Source organism: Triturus cristatus, chromosome 1_2 (genome assembly GCF_964204655.1).
Source record: "Triturus cristatus chromosome 1_2, aTriCri1.1, whole genome shotgun sequence".
NCBI classification, from domain to species: Eukaryota; Metazoa; Chordata; class Amphibia; order Caudata; family Salamandridae; genus Triturus; species Triturus cristatus.
In genome coordinates, this window is record NC_140580.1 from 916,727,912 (window position 1) to 916,748,603 (window position 20,692).

Genomic DNA, 20,692 nt, shown 5'->3' on the forward strand with positions numbered 1-20,692 from the left:
GACGTTTTTGCCCCATATAGTTGTGGGTCCTGTGCATCAAGAGGTGCACTGGGGTCTGCAGGGTCGCCCCAAGTTTGGTCAGGGTCCTGCTGGTCATCAGGGTCCGTGTCCACATGGTAGGGGACTTGTTCACCCATGTAGTCCTCCAATGCATCCGTGTCGGAGCGTGTGGGGGAGGCCCGGTGTGGATCCTGGTAGGGTGAATGAAAGGGTTCATACAGGAGAGGTTCTGTGTCCACAGGCAGCTTCCTCTTTAGCGGGATCCTGAAAGGTTCCAATGGCGGTTCCGAAGTTATCCTTCGGTCGTGGAGAATCATCCTGCCAGTGTCGGCGTCGATGACGCGTGACGGTGACGGCTCGACAGGCGTAACCGCAGTTTTGGTGGCCTGTGTCCTGAGTTGAAACGCCTTCGGGATTGTGGATGGAGGCAAGCCGAAGGTAATGCTGGTCGGCACCGACGAAACCGCTGGATCGATCGAACCCGACTGGTCCTGGAGGGCAGCCTTGGTTTTGCAGCCTGGCATTGCGCCAGGCCGTACTCGGGGCGCCTTAGAGGTCGTGGCCCCCGCCAGGGTCGTCGAGGCGGCTGCAGATATCTTCTGCGCCCGTGGTGCATCGAGCCGAGGTGCGGAGATCACCGTCGACGTCTTCGACACGTGAGGTTTCGGTGTCGTCGAGGGGGTGCTGCGAGGCGTAGCAGGCGGGACGGCCCTCGGTGTCGGTGGCGTCGACGCCGGTAACCGAGCAGGTTTTTCGGCGCCGATGGCCTTCTTCCGTTTGTCGACTCCCATGTCGCCCGTCTCGAGTTCGGCACCGAAGTCCCCCTTGGTGCGGTCGGTGCCGACACGGTGCGCCGGCGTCGAAGGTGTTGAAGGCCTCGATCCGACTAGCGCCACTTTCAGTTTCGGTTTCGTAGGAACCTGAGCAGCTTTCGGTTTCGGTTTCGTGGAAGGGAAACCAGCTGGCTTAAGCGGTAATGGCTGCCGCTGAACGTCGAGGCCGGGCCCGAGGGCGGGGCCGAAGGACTGCGTGATAGGTCTCGGGTAAGGCCCGAAGGCGATCCCTCGACCGGAGCCATAGTCTGTGGCACTGGTGAATTCTCGGTTTGAACAGGTAGGCCTTGTTCATCATCGGAGCTACTCTCTTCGGCCCCTAAGGCCTCCTCGTCGTCTCCTACCTCGGTGTCGTCTTCACCTCTGTGGAAGAGTGACTCGTCGGCCTCGTCCGATCCGGGTTCTTGGTCGGAAACGGGACTGGAGGGTAAGACTTCTACTTCTTCGACGTCGTCCGCGTCGTCGAAGATGTCAGCTGGGGCCGGTGCCGCGTGCTGCGCTTCGAGCCTCGCCGCTCGACGATTCCGCAGAGTCTTCTTTGAACGGAACCGGGCACAGGCCATACATGTCGACTCGTCGTGGTCCGGCGAAAGGCATTTGTTGCACACCGGATGGACGTCGATGTGTGGGTACTTCGCATTACATACCGGACACCTTTTGAATGGCGTCCTCGATTCCATCGTCGAAGTAGTTGATGGACAGGTAAATGCGAACAAAGTCGGTGCTGGAAGTTAGTAAACTAACAGAGAGTATCGAAAACCGATCGATAAACAGTACCGACGCGAACTAAAGGCCTCGACAAAATTTTTTCCTAACTTGAGCTAAGATAGCACATCCGAACCCAATGGCGGAAAAAAACAATCTGAGGATGGAGAGGATGCCCATGCGCACTGTAGTCCAGGGGAGGAGTCACCTATCCAAGGATACTTCGAAGACTCTTCCAGGACAACAACGTGCAAACATCCGGACCCAACACTAGGCGGCGATCTATGCACAGATATGAATTCAGCAGCCCACATGCCTCGAACTATCTGTTATCGTCAAGTAACTTACAAAGTGTTAACCATTTTGAAATACTAAGGGAATAAAAGAGGCTTTCACCCCTTATCACCACTTATGTTTTATAGTAGAACCAATATGTGACTGCACCTTTTTGGCAAGAATATGTCCCTGCACGTCGTTCTGTGACCTAGAGATATATTCTAACAGCAACTGATGCTCAAAAGTCAAAGTAAAAATGTTGGAAGTTTCCTTCTAAACTCCGCCACTCAGGATGCCCTAGGTCTCTAGCTGGTGAAACAGAGAAAAAATACTAAGAGAACAAAGCGGTCTGATCAACGTGCCAAGCGGTGAAGATCTGAATAAAGTTCCAGCACTTGGCCTGTTGCCATACTGTGCAAAGAATTATACAAAAGGTGGAGATCAGAGCTCATTTGGGGCTCTTATTCTGGAGGGAAAAAAAATCAAATCTCTACACTGATTTAAAGGACATTACATCAATTGGTTAAACCCGCACCTACGCAGACTGCACCTTCTGGGCTACCAACCAGCGGTGGCCCGAGTCCTAGTTTCTCCTTTGCATCTGCTACAAAGCCTAAGCCTTCCACCACATCGTTGCATGTGCTGAGCAGGACTGCAGGCCCTAGACACACTCCGCTCTTTTCTTCATATTTTGTATGTGCCTAGTTTAAGATTTTTCACTTCACTGGAAATCCAAAAATTCTAATTTAAAAAGAGTTCCTAATGCAACGGCGAATACAATTCTGTATTTCGTTTATATTATACAAACTTTAGCTATCAGCAGAACACATACAAAAGATACAATTAATGGTCCCTTAGGAAATCGTGGAAAATCACATGGCCAAATACCACTGAGCAAGTCTCGATGATTGTGCTCGAAATTAACATGATTTAAACTTTACATTTCCAAATTTTACGAAAAACTTCAAACCGTTGATGAAGGTTTTTCTACTAATTTTATGCTTAAGGGCGTCTGTGACCTAATGGACATCTGTACTCATGGCAGAGCATCGCAGAACAGTTATAGAAACACAACTCAAAATAATTAACTTATAACGTTTTAAAATGACGAGAAATAAACATCTAGACAAACGAAAGATTCTGCTAACAGACAACTTGAAAAATACAACACTGGAAAAACCACAAAATTACAAATATTAAACACCATTCTCCATGACAGCAACCAAGCAGACGTCCGCCCATGATACTTGCTCTCAAAAAAGATGTAATCAAGGCCTGTGCTACACAAGCCTCTTGCCCTTTCGAGATCCATCTGGTAGCGAAAGAGGAGGGAGGAGTGCTACATTTCTCCGATATATTCTCCGCCCCGAGCAAGCAGACGTCAACAATCAATAGCTAACAAGGGACCGGCGGGAAACAGAGAAGGCTACACACTTAACGCGCAATAAATCAATTTGTTGCCATAGCAAAAACGCTGCTACTGCAAAGGGAGTCTGCAAGCAGACAAAAACACGCAGTGGAGGACCAACAATAAGCAGATTTGAGAACACAAGGGCAGCAGGGAGAGGTTAAATCACCTGGTGGCACAGATGGTTCAAAGAATAGGAGCACCAGCCGGGCCGGTCTGTAAGGCGTTTATTTTGGGATCAGTTGTTGCACTGAAGGATTGGTGCCAGCGCAAAGAGGCTAGGAAATTATCTCGCACTTTGAAAGCGAACAAAAAACACCAAACGTTGATTTTGTAATTAAGAGCAACTTCCACCTGAACGAATAACGCAGAGCTTGCAGAAATCACCAGGAAACAAATTACCATGCCCTGTTGTGAAAGCAGGGCACACCCATTATTAGGCTCCGTTTTCTAGCAAGAAATAGGTCATACATGGATGAGAACGATCTCTATAACAATGACAATGGAGCAAAAAACGGAAGACTCAAAAAGGACAACCATAAAATCGATGTGATGGTTTAACTTAATGCGGCATAGGTAACACCCCTTAAATACATACCTGGCCAACTGCACCACAACTCCAGTCCTTCCTTCAGACGATGTTCTTTGTTCAGTTATGGTTCTAATGCGAGGTCGCAGGACCACCTCAAGAATGCAATTACCTATTAGCACGAGAACCACCTACACACATAAGACAACCATAGTACCACTGTAACGATTTCTTACATACTTTCACAGGGATAAGACGCGCAAAGGCAGACTACCATCCCAACAAGTAGAATGTATTACCACAATGTATTTATTATACCCGTTAAGTTTCCAACTTGGCTTAGTCTCGCTTTTCAGGAAAAAGCACTAAACCCCAGTCTATGCAGGAAGAAGGCTACTGGAAAATAGTTAACAGTCTGCCTATGATATAGGGACCACAGAAGGGCCAAAAGTAGCACACATCGCCCTCACAGCAGGCAACTCGACTACCTGGGAATGGTCAGAGAAATAAAGCTATATCATTCAGATTACACTCAAGTGTTGAACACCACACACACCCTCACATTTTAAGGCAGAATACCACTGGTAAATCTCAAAACTCACTTCTCCAAAGATGGGCTGAGATCTGGATATTGGCACCACCAAGTTTATCTTCTGAGGCAGAAAGTGCCGACATTGTCTCCAGAGATGCAGACTGGGTCCCACCTCTGTCAGAAGGCCATGTTTACACACTTCCAAACTGAGCCAGTCCATCAAAGGCAGATTCATCGCAAAATGTATGCACAGTAATAACTACAAAAAAGCTAATAACCGACAACCAAAATGATCTTTGGAAAAGCAGGTCATGTGCTTTCATTCTAAGAATAGTTTATGTCTAACACAAGGAATTCTCAGTATCTGAAAAAATGTCAGTACATCAGAAAATTAGTTACAACAAACATCCACCGAAGGCAAATCAGTGATACCACATTTAGCATTCTACATTTCTACACTGCAGATGGCCGAAAATTTTCCAAACCAATGTTTGTAAATCAACTTAAGTATACCTTCGCCCATTTCCTACATCATGCATTAATCTCAAAAATATCTGCTGCATAGCTGCCTACTCTTCCCTATCCACCCTCAAGGCGTCATCACCATCCATGAGCCACATCACTCCACCCAAGAAAGGGCGATTTATTAACTGTCACTCATGTTCACCATTTAGATAAAGGACATACAAGTGCCACATATGGCAAATATGGGATCACAAAGGGTGTTCGGAAAGGGGACAATAATGTATGACAAGCATTGGCATAGCCAATAGGTCTCGCCTTTGGGACCTTATAAGTGTTTAGCCATGCAACAGTTGCATAACTAAATACTTATAAGGCCCCAAAAGCGAGACCTATTGGCTATGCCAAGCGGCCGCGAAAGTGAGAGTAATCGCGTTAAAGCGCTGCGCGCGCGCCCGCAGTCATGCACTGTAGCTCTAGGCTGGCCTGGTAGCACTTTTTAGAGCCCTCTCAATAAGTCTCGCCAGACCAGCGCATGCGCTGGGTCAGGCGAGACCTAAAAAAGGAAACCTGCCCACAGACCATTTCCCCTGGAGATGTGACAAACATACGAAATGCAACATTAATCCTCATTCCCCTACAAATATCGAAGGGTACACAATATTGTACAAAAAGCACCAAAGTGCTCGAGCAAGAATGTGCAGCAGAGGGGACGCTGATGTGGGATAATGCAATCTAAACAAAGACAACATATGAAGCACAGTGCAGCAGAACACATGACATAACCAACCTCCAGGGCTAGCAAATCAATGGGCCAATTTAACGTAGCTATGATTTTTTACTCACGCCTTGTTTAATGGGGAAAAGTTCTGATGTTCTCAATATTTATCACATTTTGCAGTACATTTGTTAACTGCAGATCACTAACCTTTTAACATACTTGTAGATGTGTATTGGTCTGAAGAATACAGAGATCACAAGTTTTGCAGCACAAATCCTTTTCTGGATTCACATGCTGTACTCTATTCCCCCATCTAACAATTGTCTCCATTTCTATCTTTTTTTTCAGGGGCGTTGTCTACCACCATTTAGTGCTAGGTCCTTCCTTTGTCCGACGTCAGGCAGCGCCTTGCAAGTTCCTGTGCGTTGCAGCCATCTACAGATTTTTCCGCCATTGGGTCTGGAAGCAAAGGAAGAGGCCCTAAAAATTTGGAGAATATTCCCAAAAATGTTGGATTTTTTTGGCAAAATAAATGACGAACAGCAAGGAACCGAAGAAGGGAACGGACCTCTATCAACGAAACCAGTCTTGGGGACACCGTCGGAACAACTCAAGTCGCACTTAGCCAAAGAAAAAGGCATGGTAGGAGTCATTGAAAAAACCCTTTAAAATGTTCCCCAAATAGCCATCACAAGATCGCACAACGCGATCTGCACTAGGTCTGTAACCTCTGCCTACCAAAGGACCATAGCGACAAGTATTGAAAGGCCTGCTGTATATGTGCCGAAGACTCTCAAGGCCCGACGAAAGCAGAGAGGGGAACATCACGCAGCAAAGTACAGCAGCCATAAACAACCGGTATCGTTGAAAGACTTGGGCCTCTCAAGCTACGAAGATGAACAGGTTGCTGCTGCAAAGTCAGCCCACTGAGGCTCGAATGCCAAAATCCTCAAGGAGGATGCAGAGAAAAGTCGTACTGCAAAGAAGACTATGAAGGACGTTGAAGAGAGACCAGAAAAGGTAACAAAAACCCTCACCCCTCTGATACCAAGAGCCTAGAAAAGATGGCCCCCAAGGCAGCCCAGGGGTCGAAGAAAAAAATTACAGCGGGTCAGCTAGGACCAAAGGAGTCCCACAGACCCCATACCAGGGTTACAGACGAGGGCAAAGACTCAAAATCGACAAAGACCAGCTCGGGTCGAGAGGCCCTAAAGGAAAACACCAAACCTTCGGAGGCAGAAACCACTATGGCAAAAAAAGAGCATCCCCTACAAAAGACATTGAATGGGCCCTCGAGGTGGAAAAGAGAGGGTGGTTAGAGGCAGAAATGGCAGTGCTCCTTCAACGAAAAAAGAGTTCCATGACGCACTAAAGGAAATCAGAATTCCTACAAGACCTTCCCCAACTTCGGACACAGAGGAAGAGAATGTCCTCGATGCACCAGCAACCCCCAAACCTCATGAGGAGGAAGCCAAAGAGGAGCTTGACATGCCAGAAGAGGAAGATGCCACAGGAAGTTTCAAGGAAGAACGGAACGACCTTGACAAAGAGTCCAAAGGAGGAGGTTTGTACTTACCCATTGAAAGCTTCAGAACCAGATGACATTGCTCTTTTCACCAGGCTGTTATAGAAGGCAGCCAACACTGTCGGGGTCTTCTTGGAGGAGGAGACCGGAGACACATGTTTTATCCTCGAGACCCTAATGCCATCTACAAAAGGTAGCGAATACCTCCTGATGCCACTAGGTATACTGGAGCTGGGCAACAAGGCGTTTAGAAAGCCAGCTTCAACAAAGGAAGTCACCCCAAGGGTTGAAAAAAAGTATAGGCCCTCCTCAAAGGACTCCAAGTATATACAGGGGAACACAGTAGCAGATCCCATCATCATCACCACAGCAAGGAGAAAGAGCAACGTTCATTGTTCCACTGGTCCAACAACAGAGAGGGAAAGCAAGAATACTAGATATGGTGGAGAGAAAGATGGGGTGGGGGGAAGAGAGAGAGGCAGCAACATAGTGGCACATCACCAATTCAAATGCTCTCAGATATGGCCACCAACAATGGGACGAGATCAAGGCAAAATCAATCATTCAAGAGGAAAAGAACATCGCAAATACCTGCCTAAAGTCAGCCCTAGATGCAGCCAATACAGCCAGTAGGCAAATGTGCACAGCTACTACTCTCAGAAGACACCTGGCTCAGGATTTCAGGCTTCAAGCAGGAAGTCCAAACAACAGCAATAAGCCTTTCAAATGAGATGCCTTGTTTGGCCACAAGGTGGATGAGTACTTACAACATTTTAAGGACAACGAACCAGCAAGAGCAATGGGTGCTCTACAATACAGAGGCACCTTCAGAAGGGAAATAAGCAACCTCAGAAAACCCGCAGGAAGGGGGGATTTTTTTCTGCAGGACAACATCAGACGCAAATTAGCGGACAGCAGTCTGGATACCAATCCTGGCAGCAACACTCAAAGCAGCCTTTTTGTGGCAGAGGAAAAGCCAGAAGTCAATCCTCCAGAGGGGGAGGAGCAGGCTTCAAGTGACGTGGATGCAAAAATGGGCCCCCACACAACACTAGTTGCAGGCAGAATAACCCATTACTCACATGAATGGGAAAGGACCACCACAAACAACTGGGTTTTAAATGTGGTGCGCCATGGCTATTGTATATTACAAACATCCCGCCACAAAACCCCCAAAAATAAGTTGTTTCTAAAAACAGAACTTTTAAAAATAAGGGAAGAAATGAAGGAAATATTACAAAAACAGTCTGAAGAGAAAGTACCAACAAGGGAGCACAACAAAATAATCTACTCACCTTAGTTCTTGGTACCAAAGCAAGATCTCACATTAAGACTAATTTTTGATCTCAGGTTCATAAACAAATTCATTTGCACGCAGCATTTCAAGATGACAACCCTACAAGAGGTAATCCCACTCCTACAAAACGGGAACTACATGGCAAACAGACTTAAAAAATGACTATCTAGACATACCCATGAATCAAAGACACAAAAGGTATGTCAGGTTCATGCACGAAGAGACACACGACTAATTCAGTGTTACCTTTCGGAATAACATTGGCACCAAGAGTTTTCATAAAGTGCCTAGCTGCAGTGGCAGCATTCCTAAGGAGGAAAGTAATTCAGTTAGATTTTTCTTCGAGCAACACCCTTGCGTGCTGGTATATGGCGGCGGTCAGCTCCACGTGGCGTCATCCACGCCTGAAGTACCGTGCGCGTCACTTATATAGGCGCCACCTTGCCGCACTGTCAGTTACTTTTTCACACCTTTCCATGCCAGGAGCGCTGGGCCATAATGTACTGATATTGGTGTGTTTAAAAACTAGGGCCATGAAAGGGAACAGTCCTGATTCTAGAAACGTGTCTTAAAAAATAAGAGGAACCCCTTACTATCCAAAGGAATAGGGTATTATACACAAGTATCACAAGATTTTTTTCCTTTGGAGAAAATATAATCCTAGGTCTCCTATATATTCAATCTATTCCATTCATTCCCAGTCACTCACAGCCTCTGCATACATTGGAAGTAAGACCATATATCCCTTTCAGATAATCGTGACAACTCCAATTGTAGAAAAGTAAAAATTGATTTATTAGCTAAAAAAAGAACCTAAAATGCACAGTTTAAAATGAAGACAGTATTACATAATGTCATTGATGTCTTTCCACACAATTACGACAACATTTGAACAGCTCATAGTTACACATTTAAAAACCAACACTGTAAATAAAAGGGAGAGTACATATCACAAGACAACAACACTGTCAAACAGCATACACATCCGTCGGGAAAAACTTTACGAGCTAGTGCCTGGTACAGTTCAGTTCATAGAATATGTTATGTATCCATGTTGCATTTTGAACCATTTTCTGCCGTGGAAACAAGGCCTAACCACACAAGTGAGGTGCCACTTTCATCGGAAGACATGTGGGAGCATAGAATAGTAGACCATTTGTTATTACAAATTGGATTTCGCTGCATTTGTGCCTTTCTAATGTAAGCCAGTGTATAAGAAAGACATTTTCAAAAATACCCTCTAAATCATAAGCTAATACGGACAGGTTCCCGCAAATTCAGATGTACAAATAACCACTGGTCCTAAATTTCACATCATGTTCCCATTTAAAAAATACATAGGTTTCCTGGATAACCAATTTTTCACTCTACATATTTCACCATAAGAATTGGTCTATACTGCGTACACAATGAAAAACCATTGTGCAATGCAGCTCAGTTCTTGGCTCTGGGTACCTTGGGTTCTTAGAGAACCTACGTATCCCTGCAACCAGTCTAGCTCACATAATGGTATATTGCTTTTGTAAATCTGTCATCATGACAAAATGTTACAGATGAAAATGTTGTCACAAATGGTCATTTCTTCCTACTCATATCACGCCCCACCCCCGGTGAGTTTTTCTTTGTAAGGCTAAAGGCGGTCTTACCTCCTGGCCTGTAGATGACATCATCCTCCGTGACGTAGGAGGTTATCTCGCCATTGTTCGCTCGTTCATAGCGAGACTTCTTCTTGAGCGGCTTCTTCTTGTTCTTTTTAGCTGCCTCTTCAGCGGTCATGCCATTCTCATTGTCTTCGTCCTCGCTGTGGTCACTCTCGGCATAGTTCTTGGCACCCCCCTCCAGAGTGCAGCTGCGACGGGGCCGCGAGCTCTCGCTCTCACGTGTCTTGTCTCTCTTGTCCCTCTCCCGGTCCCGATCCCGGTCCTTGTCTTTGTCCTTTTCTTTGTCGGCTGTCATGATTCGCCACGTGCCTTCTTCTGTCCTCTCACGGCTGGGCCTCCGTGAAAGGTAGACAGTGAGCCTGGGCTTCAGTCTTCTGAATGTTTGGGGCAATTCCAGGAAAAATCCCACCTCTCCAACAGCCCCAGCGTCTTAGAAAGCTCTGAAGGAAAAAAAAAAATCATGTAAATAAATTTCACAGCCACTGCAATTGAAGGCACCAAAAATCATTTGGTAAGGAGATTTCATTTTCAGCAAGCGTGTAACATCAATCAGAAGCATTCGGTTGCTGGCTGAAAACAGTGCAACATTTACATACATAACAAAACAGAACGGCTGCCAGTGTAAATGTGCATATCCTTTAACCAAAGCTGTTCCTGTTTTTCAGGAAAGACAGGCCCTTGTGTCCTTCCTCAGTTACAATAATGGATATCGTGTGGGCAGCAAAAACACCAATCACTTGTCCCTATTCCTGGCATCGCCCTCTTTCTAGCCACCGAGCACAGCTTTTAATCGGATTCCAGAACAAGCCTCAAAGGCGCACACACTATGATAGGCGTACTAAAAGAGACTTCGTGTTTCTTGTTGCTGCCATTCTGTCAGGAAAGCTGCAAGGCTAGTCGTGCCTAAGGTATATTATTTGCCATTCAGTTAAAAAGGAAGTAACAAAAATAACAATTCATGAATTCTAGCAGCGCCGGGCGAGAATGCAGCTTATTCAGCGGAGTTAAAAAACACTGAAACCTTCAGGGCTGAGCAAACTTTGAAAGCACAAATAACTGTTGCGGTTTCATCTATTCCAAAGTTCTATTTAAAAAGCACTGCAAAACCAATAGATCTAGACTACAAGAAGTAATGGTTTTCTAGGTATTTAGCCATGTTGTACAACAGCATACATTAAACCTTTTCTAAAATGCATCACAACCTAGGACTAAAAAGACAAGACACCAAGAAGCAATTTTTCTGAGCCCCCATACAAGACAGATTTAGGGGGAAGGACATCTGGCCGCACGGATGATATAAACAGTCTTGGTCAGCAAGCCAAGAGCATTCAGGTGCTACAAAGTCACAGAATTAATCGGTGCTCAACACCCTAGTAGCTATGGCACGAAGCAGACGACCTTAACGTAGGGCAACAAGTAAAGTATTTATGCAGTATTAAAAAAGTAATGTCAAAATGCCAAACATTAAAAATCCCACACCAAATTAGAAAAATAGAGTAAAATGTAATAACTTGGTGGAGTTTTTCTGTAAAATCAGAGTGAAAGTATTTTTTACTAACAGTTCAGAACCAAGAACAGACCTGACTTGTATGGACTTGAGAAAGAAATCCTTCTTGAACCCACCAAGATTTACTATGCTTCCTAAAATTATAAATTTGAGGCGGCAGTGGAAAAAAAAAATAGGAGGTGAAGACCATAAATATTAGTAACAAAATACTACAACCCTACTAGGGAGTAACAACATGCATCGGCAAAGCCAACAGGTGTCACCATTGCAAGAGATATTGACTTTGCCAATGTGTTTTACTCATTTTGTACACTATAGCGTGGCTGCTGTTCAGCATGGCTAAAAGTTAATGGAGTAGAGGGAAGCAGAGGGATGGAGTGGGCCAGAGGGAAGGGGAGTGGGCCAGAGGGGAGGGAAGGGGAGTGGGCCAGAGGGGAGGGAAGGGGAGTGGGCCAGAGGGGAGGGAAGGGGAGTGGGCCAGAGGGGAGGGAAGGGGAGTGGGCCAGAGGGGAGGGAAGGGGAGTGGGCCAGAGCGCCGAGGAGCGAGTGGGAACAGAGCGCCGCGGAGCGAGTGGGGACAGAGCGCCGCGGAGCGAGTGGGGACAGAGCGCCGCGGAGCGAGTGGGGACAGAGCGCCGCGGAGCGAGTGGGGACAGAGCGCCGCGGAGCGAGTGGGGACAGAGCGCCGCGGAGCGAGTGGGGACAGAGCGCCGCGGAGCGAGTGGGGACAGAGCGCCGCGGAGCGAGTGGGGACAGAGCGCCGCGGAGCGAGTGGGGACAGAGCGCCGCGGAGCGAGTGGGGACAGAGCGCCGCGGAGCGAGTGGGGACAGAGCGCCGCGGAGCGAGTGGGGACAGAGCGCCGCGGAGCGAGTGGGGACAGAGCGCCGCGGAGCGAGTGGGGACAGAGCGCCGCGGAGCGAGTGGGGACAGAGCGCCGCGGAGCGAGTGGGGACAGAGCGCCGCGGAGCGAGTGGGGACAGAGCGCCGCGGAGCGAGTGGGAACAGAGCGCCGAGGAGCGAGTGGGAACAGAGCGCCGAGGAGCGAGTGGGAACAGAGCGCCGAGGAGCGAGTGGGAACAGAGCGCCGAGGAGCGAGTGGGAACAGAGCGCCGAGGAGCGAGTGGGAACAGAGCGCCGAGGAGCGAGTGGGAACAGAGCGCCGAGGAGCGAGTGGGAACAGAGCGCCGAGGAGCGAGTGGGAACAGAGCGCCGAGGAGCGAGTGGGAACAGAGCGCCGAGGAGCGAGTGGGAACAGAGCGCCGCGGAGCGAGTGGGAACAGAGCGCCGAGGAGCGAGTGGGAACAGAGCGCCGAGGAGCGAGTGGGAACAGAGCGCCGAGGAGCGAGTGGGAACAGAGCGCCGAGGAGCGAGTGGGAACAGAGCGCCGAGGAGCGAGTGGGAACAGAGCGCCGAGGAGCGAGTGGGAACAGAGCGCCGAGGAGCGAGTGGGAACAGAGCGCCGAGGAGCGAGTGGGAACAGAGCGCCGAGGAGCGAGTGGGAACAGAGCGCCGAGGAGCGAGTGGGAACAGAGCGCCGAGGAGCGAGTGGGAACAGAGCGCCGAGGAGCGAGTGGGAACAGAGCGCCGCGGAGCGAGTGGAACAGAGCGCCGCGGAGCGAGTGGAACAGAGCGCCGCGGAGGGAGTGGAACAGAGCGCCGCGGAGGGAGTGGAACAGAGCGCCGCGGAGGGAGTGGAACAGAGCGCCGCGGAGGGAGTGGAACAGAGCGCCGCGGAGGGAGTGGAACAGAGCGCCGCGGAGGGAGTGGAACAGAGCGCCGCGGAGGGAGTGGAACAGAGCGCCGCGGAGGGAGTGGAACAGAGCGCCGCGGAGGGAGTGGAACAGAGCGCCGCGGAGGGAGTGGAACAGAGCGCCGCGGAGGGAGTGGAACAGAGCGCCGCGGAGGGAGTGGAACAGAGCGCCGCGGAGGGAGTGGAACAGAGCGCCGCGGAGGGAGTGGAACAGAGCGCCGCGGAGGGAGTGGAACAGAGCGCCGCGGAGGGAGTGGAACAGAGCGCCGCGGAGGGAGTGGACAGAGCGCCGCAGAGCCGATTAAGGTGAACAAGAGTAGAGTAGAGAGGAGTAGAGTGAGCAGTAGAGTTGCATAGAGCGCACAAAGTACCACAGAGGGGTGGAGAGTGCATAGAGTCGCAACAAGGAGTTCAGAGCGCATAGAGTGGCACAGAGGGGAGAGGTGGGGCACAGGGGGAAGTAGAGGAGAGTGAAGTATGCAAAGCGTGGTAGCGCACTGCCACTGCAGACACATTTTCAATTGAAAAAAACATTACATTTGCACAGCACACAGTTTTACTGATACAAACTATACAGCACACAAACAATGCATAGAAATCTGCATCACCTGGAGTACTGATTTGTTTTTATTGTGTTATAACATTTATTTCTACCACATTTCAGAATTATAAAAATAAAGTACTTAATTTGTGCTTTCCTAATTCTGACATTTGCATGGTCCATTTACAGACATTTAAACTTGTTGTGCTCAAGTAAAAAATGTGTTTCCTTTCACACCCCTAGATTGTCAGATAAAGCCTGTCGCTTTGAAGTAAAAGAACAAAATGTAAACACCAAACGCCCTTGGAAGAACGAGCCCGGCATTTCACTTACATCTTTGAATGCACAGCAAATGTGACAAGATAATAACAGAATGTAAAGGCCACATTACAGAAAGTTAGCACTTGTGTAAGAATACAGTAAACGGGCTTTGCTCCACAGAAGGGACACAGGCATGCTAGACCGCCTAAAAGAAATGAATCCAGCAAATAGAAAGCAAGCATGTTTGAGTAACAAACCATAAAGCCAATAGTAGGCAATAGGCGAATGCATTCCTAGGTCAACTTTCAGAATGTCCCCAAGACGTCTTTGGCAACCAGACAACTTCGCTGTTTGGTAGGCTTCAACCTTAACAGGGCTGAACACTCTGCAAGAAAGGAAGGCTATTGTGATCGAACAGGCATACAATGGCAAGGCAACTGTCATCCAAACAGTGCAGAATTATTGGGAGCCATTCACGACCCTACTCAGATTAAAGGAGCTATGTATAATTACATAGAGACCCAACTGAATGTTTACAGAAAGAAATCAAACTCTAAGTGCATTAGGTCAGATTAAACAAATGGATCACCGAGAAAGAGGCAGGGTTCCCGTTAGTTGAAATACTGAAAATCCAACTTTTTTTTTTTTTTACACACACTACCAGCAATATACAAGCTTAGTAACCCCACCAACCCCAACCAGATCGTCCCATAGTCTCTGGGATAGGACCAGTCTTAGAACCACTATCAACTTGTGCGGATTGGTTCCTACAGCCTCTGGTGTCTGAAATTCGATCATACAAAAAACAGACAAAACATCTATTGAAGCTATTGAAAATATCATTTATGACTAAGGCTCCCTGTTTTCCATTTTTACTGATTTTTACAGATAAATACAGACAGAAAAACATTTATTTTCTTGTCTGTATTTATTTTTAAATGTGGATAAAAATGGAAATTGGGTGCTTTTTGAGCGATTCTAAATACACTTTGCGATGACTGCCAGGCCACTAACAGTGTGGATTGATAGGTAAGGGGGTTAAAAAAGAAAGGAATTTTAGTAGAGGCTTAAACAGCAGCAGATATGTACAAGGCTGATACTGAAATGTGGTTATTTTCATATAAGTGCATTGATTTATCTTCTGTGGGTGTTTACATTACTGAAACCTGACAGACATTCAAGCATGACCGCATATTTATTGGTTAAATAAATGTGGAAAAATACCAGTTTCAGCTTTATTCTTTTCACAAAACCTATAACAAATATGGATAAATGCAGATAAAAATGACAAAAAATAAATAAGGATAAATACAGACAAATGTCAAAAAAATAAATACCATGAAACCGTGGAGCCCTATTAATGACCCAAGACAGAACATATGCAAGCCTTAGATGCAGAAGCCCTCTACACAAGCATATCCAAAGAGGAGAGCATCCAAGCAACTGAAACCGTCCTGTGGGAAGAAGAATGGCCATAAAAAGCCCCAATCAAAATGATAATTAAATTTGACAGACTAGTCTTGGCTAAGAGTTATTTTGTATTCAAAGATACTACCTATCTCCAATAACACGTAATGTCGAACAGTAGGACCGTCTCCCCAGCATAGCTTGTCTGTATGTACATTTCGAGAATACAAAGATATGGCCCAACAACCCATATCATAATAACAAACGACGTGGTGCCGTTTTACAGACATTTCACCTTATGGCATTGGAATGCAGAATCAACATGTGAATTTCTAGGCTGAATAAATGATCTCAGTCTTTAATTAAATGTTAAAATGACAATGAACAAAGATTTTTCATTGATGTTCTCATCAGAGCAGAAAATGGGACATTGGAAACTATAGTATACACTAAATCTACAGATAAGAGGAAAAAACAGTTTTCTACATTTTGACAGTGTACATACCCAGCATTGAGGAAAAAGTTGTGGGTAGGACAATTCCACCGTATCAGAAGGAACTGCTCTGAATTAGGAGAACACAACATTGAGAACGAAGAGTTAACCAGAAAACTCCTAGAACACTATCCGAAGCACCTTGAAGAGAGCAAATAAAAGAGCTAGCACAATCACAAGGTTGCATTGCTTGAAGATGAGATTAGAGAAAATAAAAAACAATTGATCTGTGCCCCCACTTAAACGAGTGCCTCCAATGAGATTAAGAAAATTGTTAACCCTGCTACATCTTGAACTGCACTAAATTTAACTTTGAGAGACCATTATTCTCCTTCAGATGCAGTATCAGTCTAATGGCATTTTGGTGCATAGCAGACCCAAGAAACTAGCATTCACGGTCACTATACATGCGGCGAATGCACTGTATGCCTTTTAACCACCTCGACCAAAAGGATACATTAAGGCATGAAAGAACCACGGGAACACAGGCAGCATATAAACTGTAATGCCACCACTATCATCTACCTCATTCAGTGCCCATGTAAAATAAATAGGGATGACCTCAAGAACGGTGAAGGCTAGGATTTGTTAACACAAGAGCCAAATAAGGTGTGGGGCAACACTACTTGGATGACTGCCCACTTCAATATTCACCACACTGAGAACGAGCAATATTAGACCGCTATTAAAAAAAAAATTATCCACATGTATAAAGATCACAAAAAACTTAGAACGCAAACAGCATTAGGTGTACAGACTAATAACCCACGGCTAAACGATGAAATGCAATCAAAGTAACTTCATGAAATGAGAGATTTTACCCCTGTGGGCCTAAATGTCTAGCAGTAGTCTCTTGAGGGCAGAGTCAGACTAACCCTCCAACGGGTTCCATTAGTGAATACATCCTGCCAGGGGAAAGACATGAACCTCCAGAATGCCCTTATTCATGGTTCATTTGGGTGATAAAACTATGATACTGCAATTAATTGATAACACCATCAAGACAAGTGAGCAGGCATTATAGAGAACATTTCTGAGGTAACAATTATTGGCAGGCAGCCCTCTAAATTATAAAGGAACATGAATTCTTGAATGACCAAAGCGGTTTCGTCTCGCACAATGAATGGGTTCTTCTGACACACGTGAGTGAATCACGGGCTGTTTCCAGGCCGAGAACTACATTTCCCATGAAACTCTGCAGTCTGCGTATGACGTCATATAGGACAGTACATCATATACAGAGGGAGCGACATGCCCCTCGGATACCTCAAGATCACATATCAAGAAGAGTTTGAGGCAGCTTTAGGTGTCAGAGGTGACATTGCACCCTTGATGAAATGAAAATAAATAAGGGGAATTCCGGATAAGAATTCTTTTGCATACGACCGTGGACATATCAGATCGCAATTAGGTACCGCACTGAGATTAAACGTGTCTAAATATTTGGTGAGAACTTCCTAAACATTTCAGTTCTTTACTCTAGTGTGGGACTACAGGGTCAAGCCCAACCCCACTCTCCTTTTGCCACATGGATTACTCCAAAAATAGGGTGAGATACTTTGTGTGTATGTAAATACCTTTGTTGTCTAATACTAATCACTCATGTGCAGTCCTGTGATTCACCAAAGATTCCCCCAAATTGTTAAGTTGATTGAATGCACGTTTCTTCGCATATGGAAAGCATTTATATCCAGAGTGGACTTTACAGTGCATTTATGCATTTAGTCAGCTGCACTGCGCAATGGCACCAATGAGAGCGATGTGTCTTGTGTTCTTCAACCAACATTATCATACCCCATTGTGCTATTGTTTCCTCCCATTACAGGTATATTAAAAAATAATTGGGCGAGCAGTATATATCTATATCTATATTCACTTAAAAAACCATAGGTTTCACACATGTTATAGTTAGCTGGACATTTCACTCGTGAAAAACCATTGAAATTCCCCCGTTATAGTTAGTGCAGGCAACTATAACTCACGCGACCGCAATCCTCTGCTGATGACGTCAGATATTACATCACTGTATTTAGACACTTATTTACCCATGTCTTCTTCCATTAATTTTTAGCTATACATATATTACAAATTTTTTTTTCAGAAAGACATATGTCATCAGTGATGTAATATCTGACGTCATCAGCAGAGGATTGCGGTCGCGTGAGTTATAGTTGCCTGCACTAACTATAACGGGGGAATTTCAATGGTTTTTCACGAGTGAAATGTCCAGCTAACTATACACATGTGTGAAACCTATGGTTTAAGTGAATTTGCAAGGTTTTTTAAATGCTAATTCCTAACTATAACGTGTGTGAAACCTATAGTTTTTTTCAGTGAATTTGTACGTTTTTTAAAATGCTAAGTTATGTATTTTTTTTTTTTTTAAGGTTTCGCGCACCGTGCGCGCGCTGTGGGCGCGCGATGAGCTTCGCGCACCGCGCTCCCACGTTACGCAGTTCGCAGAATTTTTCCGTTTCTACCGTACGCGCACGCTACGCGTACTCCGCGATTTTTCGCAAAATAATTATAGGAAATTTTGGCCCTTGGGGGTCCTTCTGGGACCCCCTGACAAAGGCTAGGGGGTCAGGAACTGTCCACCCTGCCCCCTTTTCACGTTCTCCACCTTTGTTTTTCACCCCCTCAGACTGCGAGAGACAAAATGGCGGCCGACACTTCCTGGTTTCGACCGATTCGAATGTTTACTAAGATCTAACAACCAATCAGATTCGCGCTCGCGCACGGCAGCGTGCGCGTACGGTAAGTTTTACCGTACGCGCATGGTGCGCGCTTATAGATATATATGCTTTTAAATGCTATTTTCTCAGGAAATACTGAACAGATTTACACCAGACCTGCAAAAGGCACATCCCTGACCTGAGGACTACCTCTCTGCCAAATTTCAATTAATTCTGTTCAGCCGTTCGGGCTCTTTGGACTAAAGGTCCTATGGAAAAATGCATGTGGAAAACGCGTTTTGGGACCCCCCCCCCTTTTTCTCAGCCCCCGCTTGGCGAATCCCCCCCGAGACTTTCAGGGAAGGAGCGGAGCGCCCCACCTATTTTGAAAATTTCGCGAGGATTCGTCAATCGGCGCCAAAGTTATTCCAAATAGAATGTTGCGGATTTCCTATGGAAACACGATCCTAACTATAAACTGGCCAGTAGAATGAATATATATATATATATATATATATATATATATATATATATATATATATATATATATATATATATATATATATATATATATATATATATATATATATATATATATATATATATATATATATATATATATATATATATATATATATATATATATATATATATATATATATATATTCACTGAAAAAACCATGGGTTTCACACACGTTATAGTTAGGAATTAGCATTTAAAAAACCTTGCAAATTCAGTGAAAAAACCATAGGTTTCACACACGTTATAGTTAGGAATTAGCATTTAAAAAACCTTAGAAATTCAGTGAAAAAACCATAGGTTTCACACATGTTATAGTTAGCTGGACATTTTACTCGTAAAAAACCAATGAAATTGCCCCGTTATAGTTAGTTCAGCTAACTATAACTCGCGTGCCCGCAATGCACTGCTGATGACGTCACATATTACATCACTCATGACATGGTCAGTGACATCACTCATGACATCACTGATGACATCTCAAATGACATCACTGATGACATCACTGATGACATCATCCAGTGAATGTGTGTTTTTCTGAAAATTAAATATGTTTTATATATGTATATCTCAAGGTCGATGGAAGAATAAATGGGTATATAAGTGTCTAAATGGATGATTTGTTTTTGAAAAATTGATTGTGTAACTGACTGATTAAGTGTATCTCTCACTTTGTGTATAAGTGGCTGCATGGGTTGGTGAGTAGCTACATGGGTGTCTATATAGTTTATTAGTTGTTTTTTTGAGTATCAGTCTGAGTGTCTGTATGGTACGGTGGGGGGTATTACGTAGTGCATAGATGCATGAATGAGTGACTCACTGTTTGTATGTGTTGAAGACAGCATGTGTGCAGGACTGTATGGGTGGATGAGTGTGTGTATGGGTGTGTTAGTGAGTGAATGACTGTCTCAATAGTGTCTTCAGGAGTAACTACATATGTTTTAAACTAGTATATGTGACTATTGGTGTATATATGTGAGTATATGTGAGAGGGAGAGATTGAAAGAGTTCCTGTATGAATAAGTATGTGTTTCTATAAGTGATTGTTTAAAAGACTAAGTATGTGTAAGTTTCCGTAGAAGTAAGTATGGTGGTGTGTGTATTACTGTATATGCAAGTAAATGTATGTTTTATTCTTTATTAGCATGAGTGACTATGTGTGTGAGTAACTCTATGGATGAGTGGCATTGTGTAACAGGATGTATAGATGTATGAGTACATATGATGAGTGAGTACATGTATGAGTGACTGTATAGGACTGTTGGTGAATGAGTGGATGTGTATGTGGATCTTAGAATTACTGAAGAGGTTGTTGTAACTGGTATTGGTATGTCCATTGTTTTGAAATTTTTAGTCTCTATTTTTGAATGTGTGTATCAAAGCTTATATTAAGGTGAGAGGAGGTCTGCCACTCTATCACAAGGATGATGTCATCAGTGATGTCATCAGTGATGTCATTTGAGATGTCATCAGTGATGTCATGAGTGATGTCACTGACCATGTCATGAGTGATGTAATATGTGACGTCATCAGCAGTGCATTGCGGGCACGCGAGTTATAGTTAGCTGAACTAACTATAACGGGGCAA

At 45.2% G+C, this 20,692-nt stretch overlaps 1 protein-coding gene across 18 annotated transcripts in view; it reads right to left on the reverse strand.

Annotated features, from left to right (window-relative positions):
* The window catches only part of RERE (arginine-glutamic acid dipeptide repeats), a 1,190,399-nt gene that overhangs the window by 842,107 nt on the left and 327,600 nt on the right, over positions 1-20,692 (reverse strand). For all 18 annotated transcript variants that reach the window (XM_085609712.1, XM_085609701.1, XM_085609709.1 and 15 more), the window contains exon 2: positions 9,935-10,389. In XM_085609712.1, coding sequence (XP_085465838.1) covers positions 9,935-10,244 — 310 coding nt within the window. In that variant the 5' untranslated portion in view covers positions 10,245-10,389. The remainder of the gene's footprint in view (positions 1-9,934; positions 10,390-20,692) is intronic.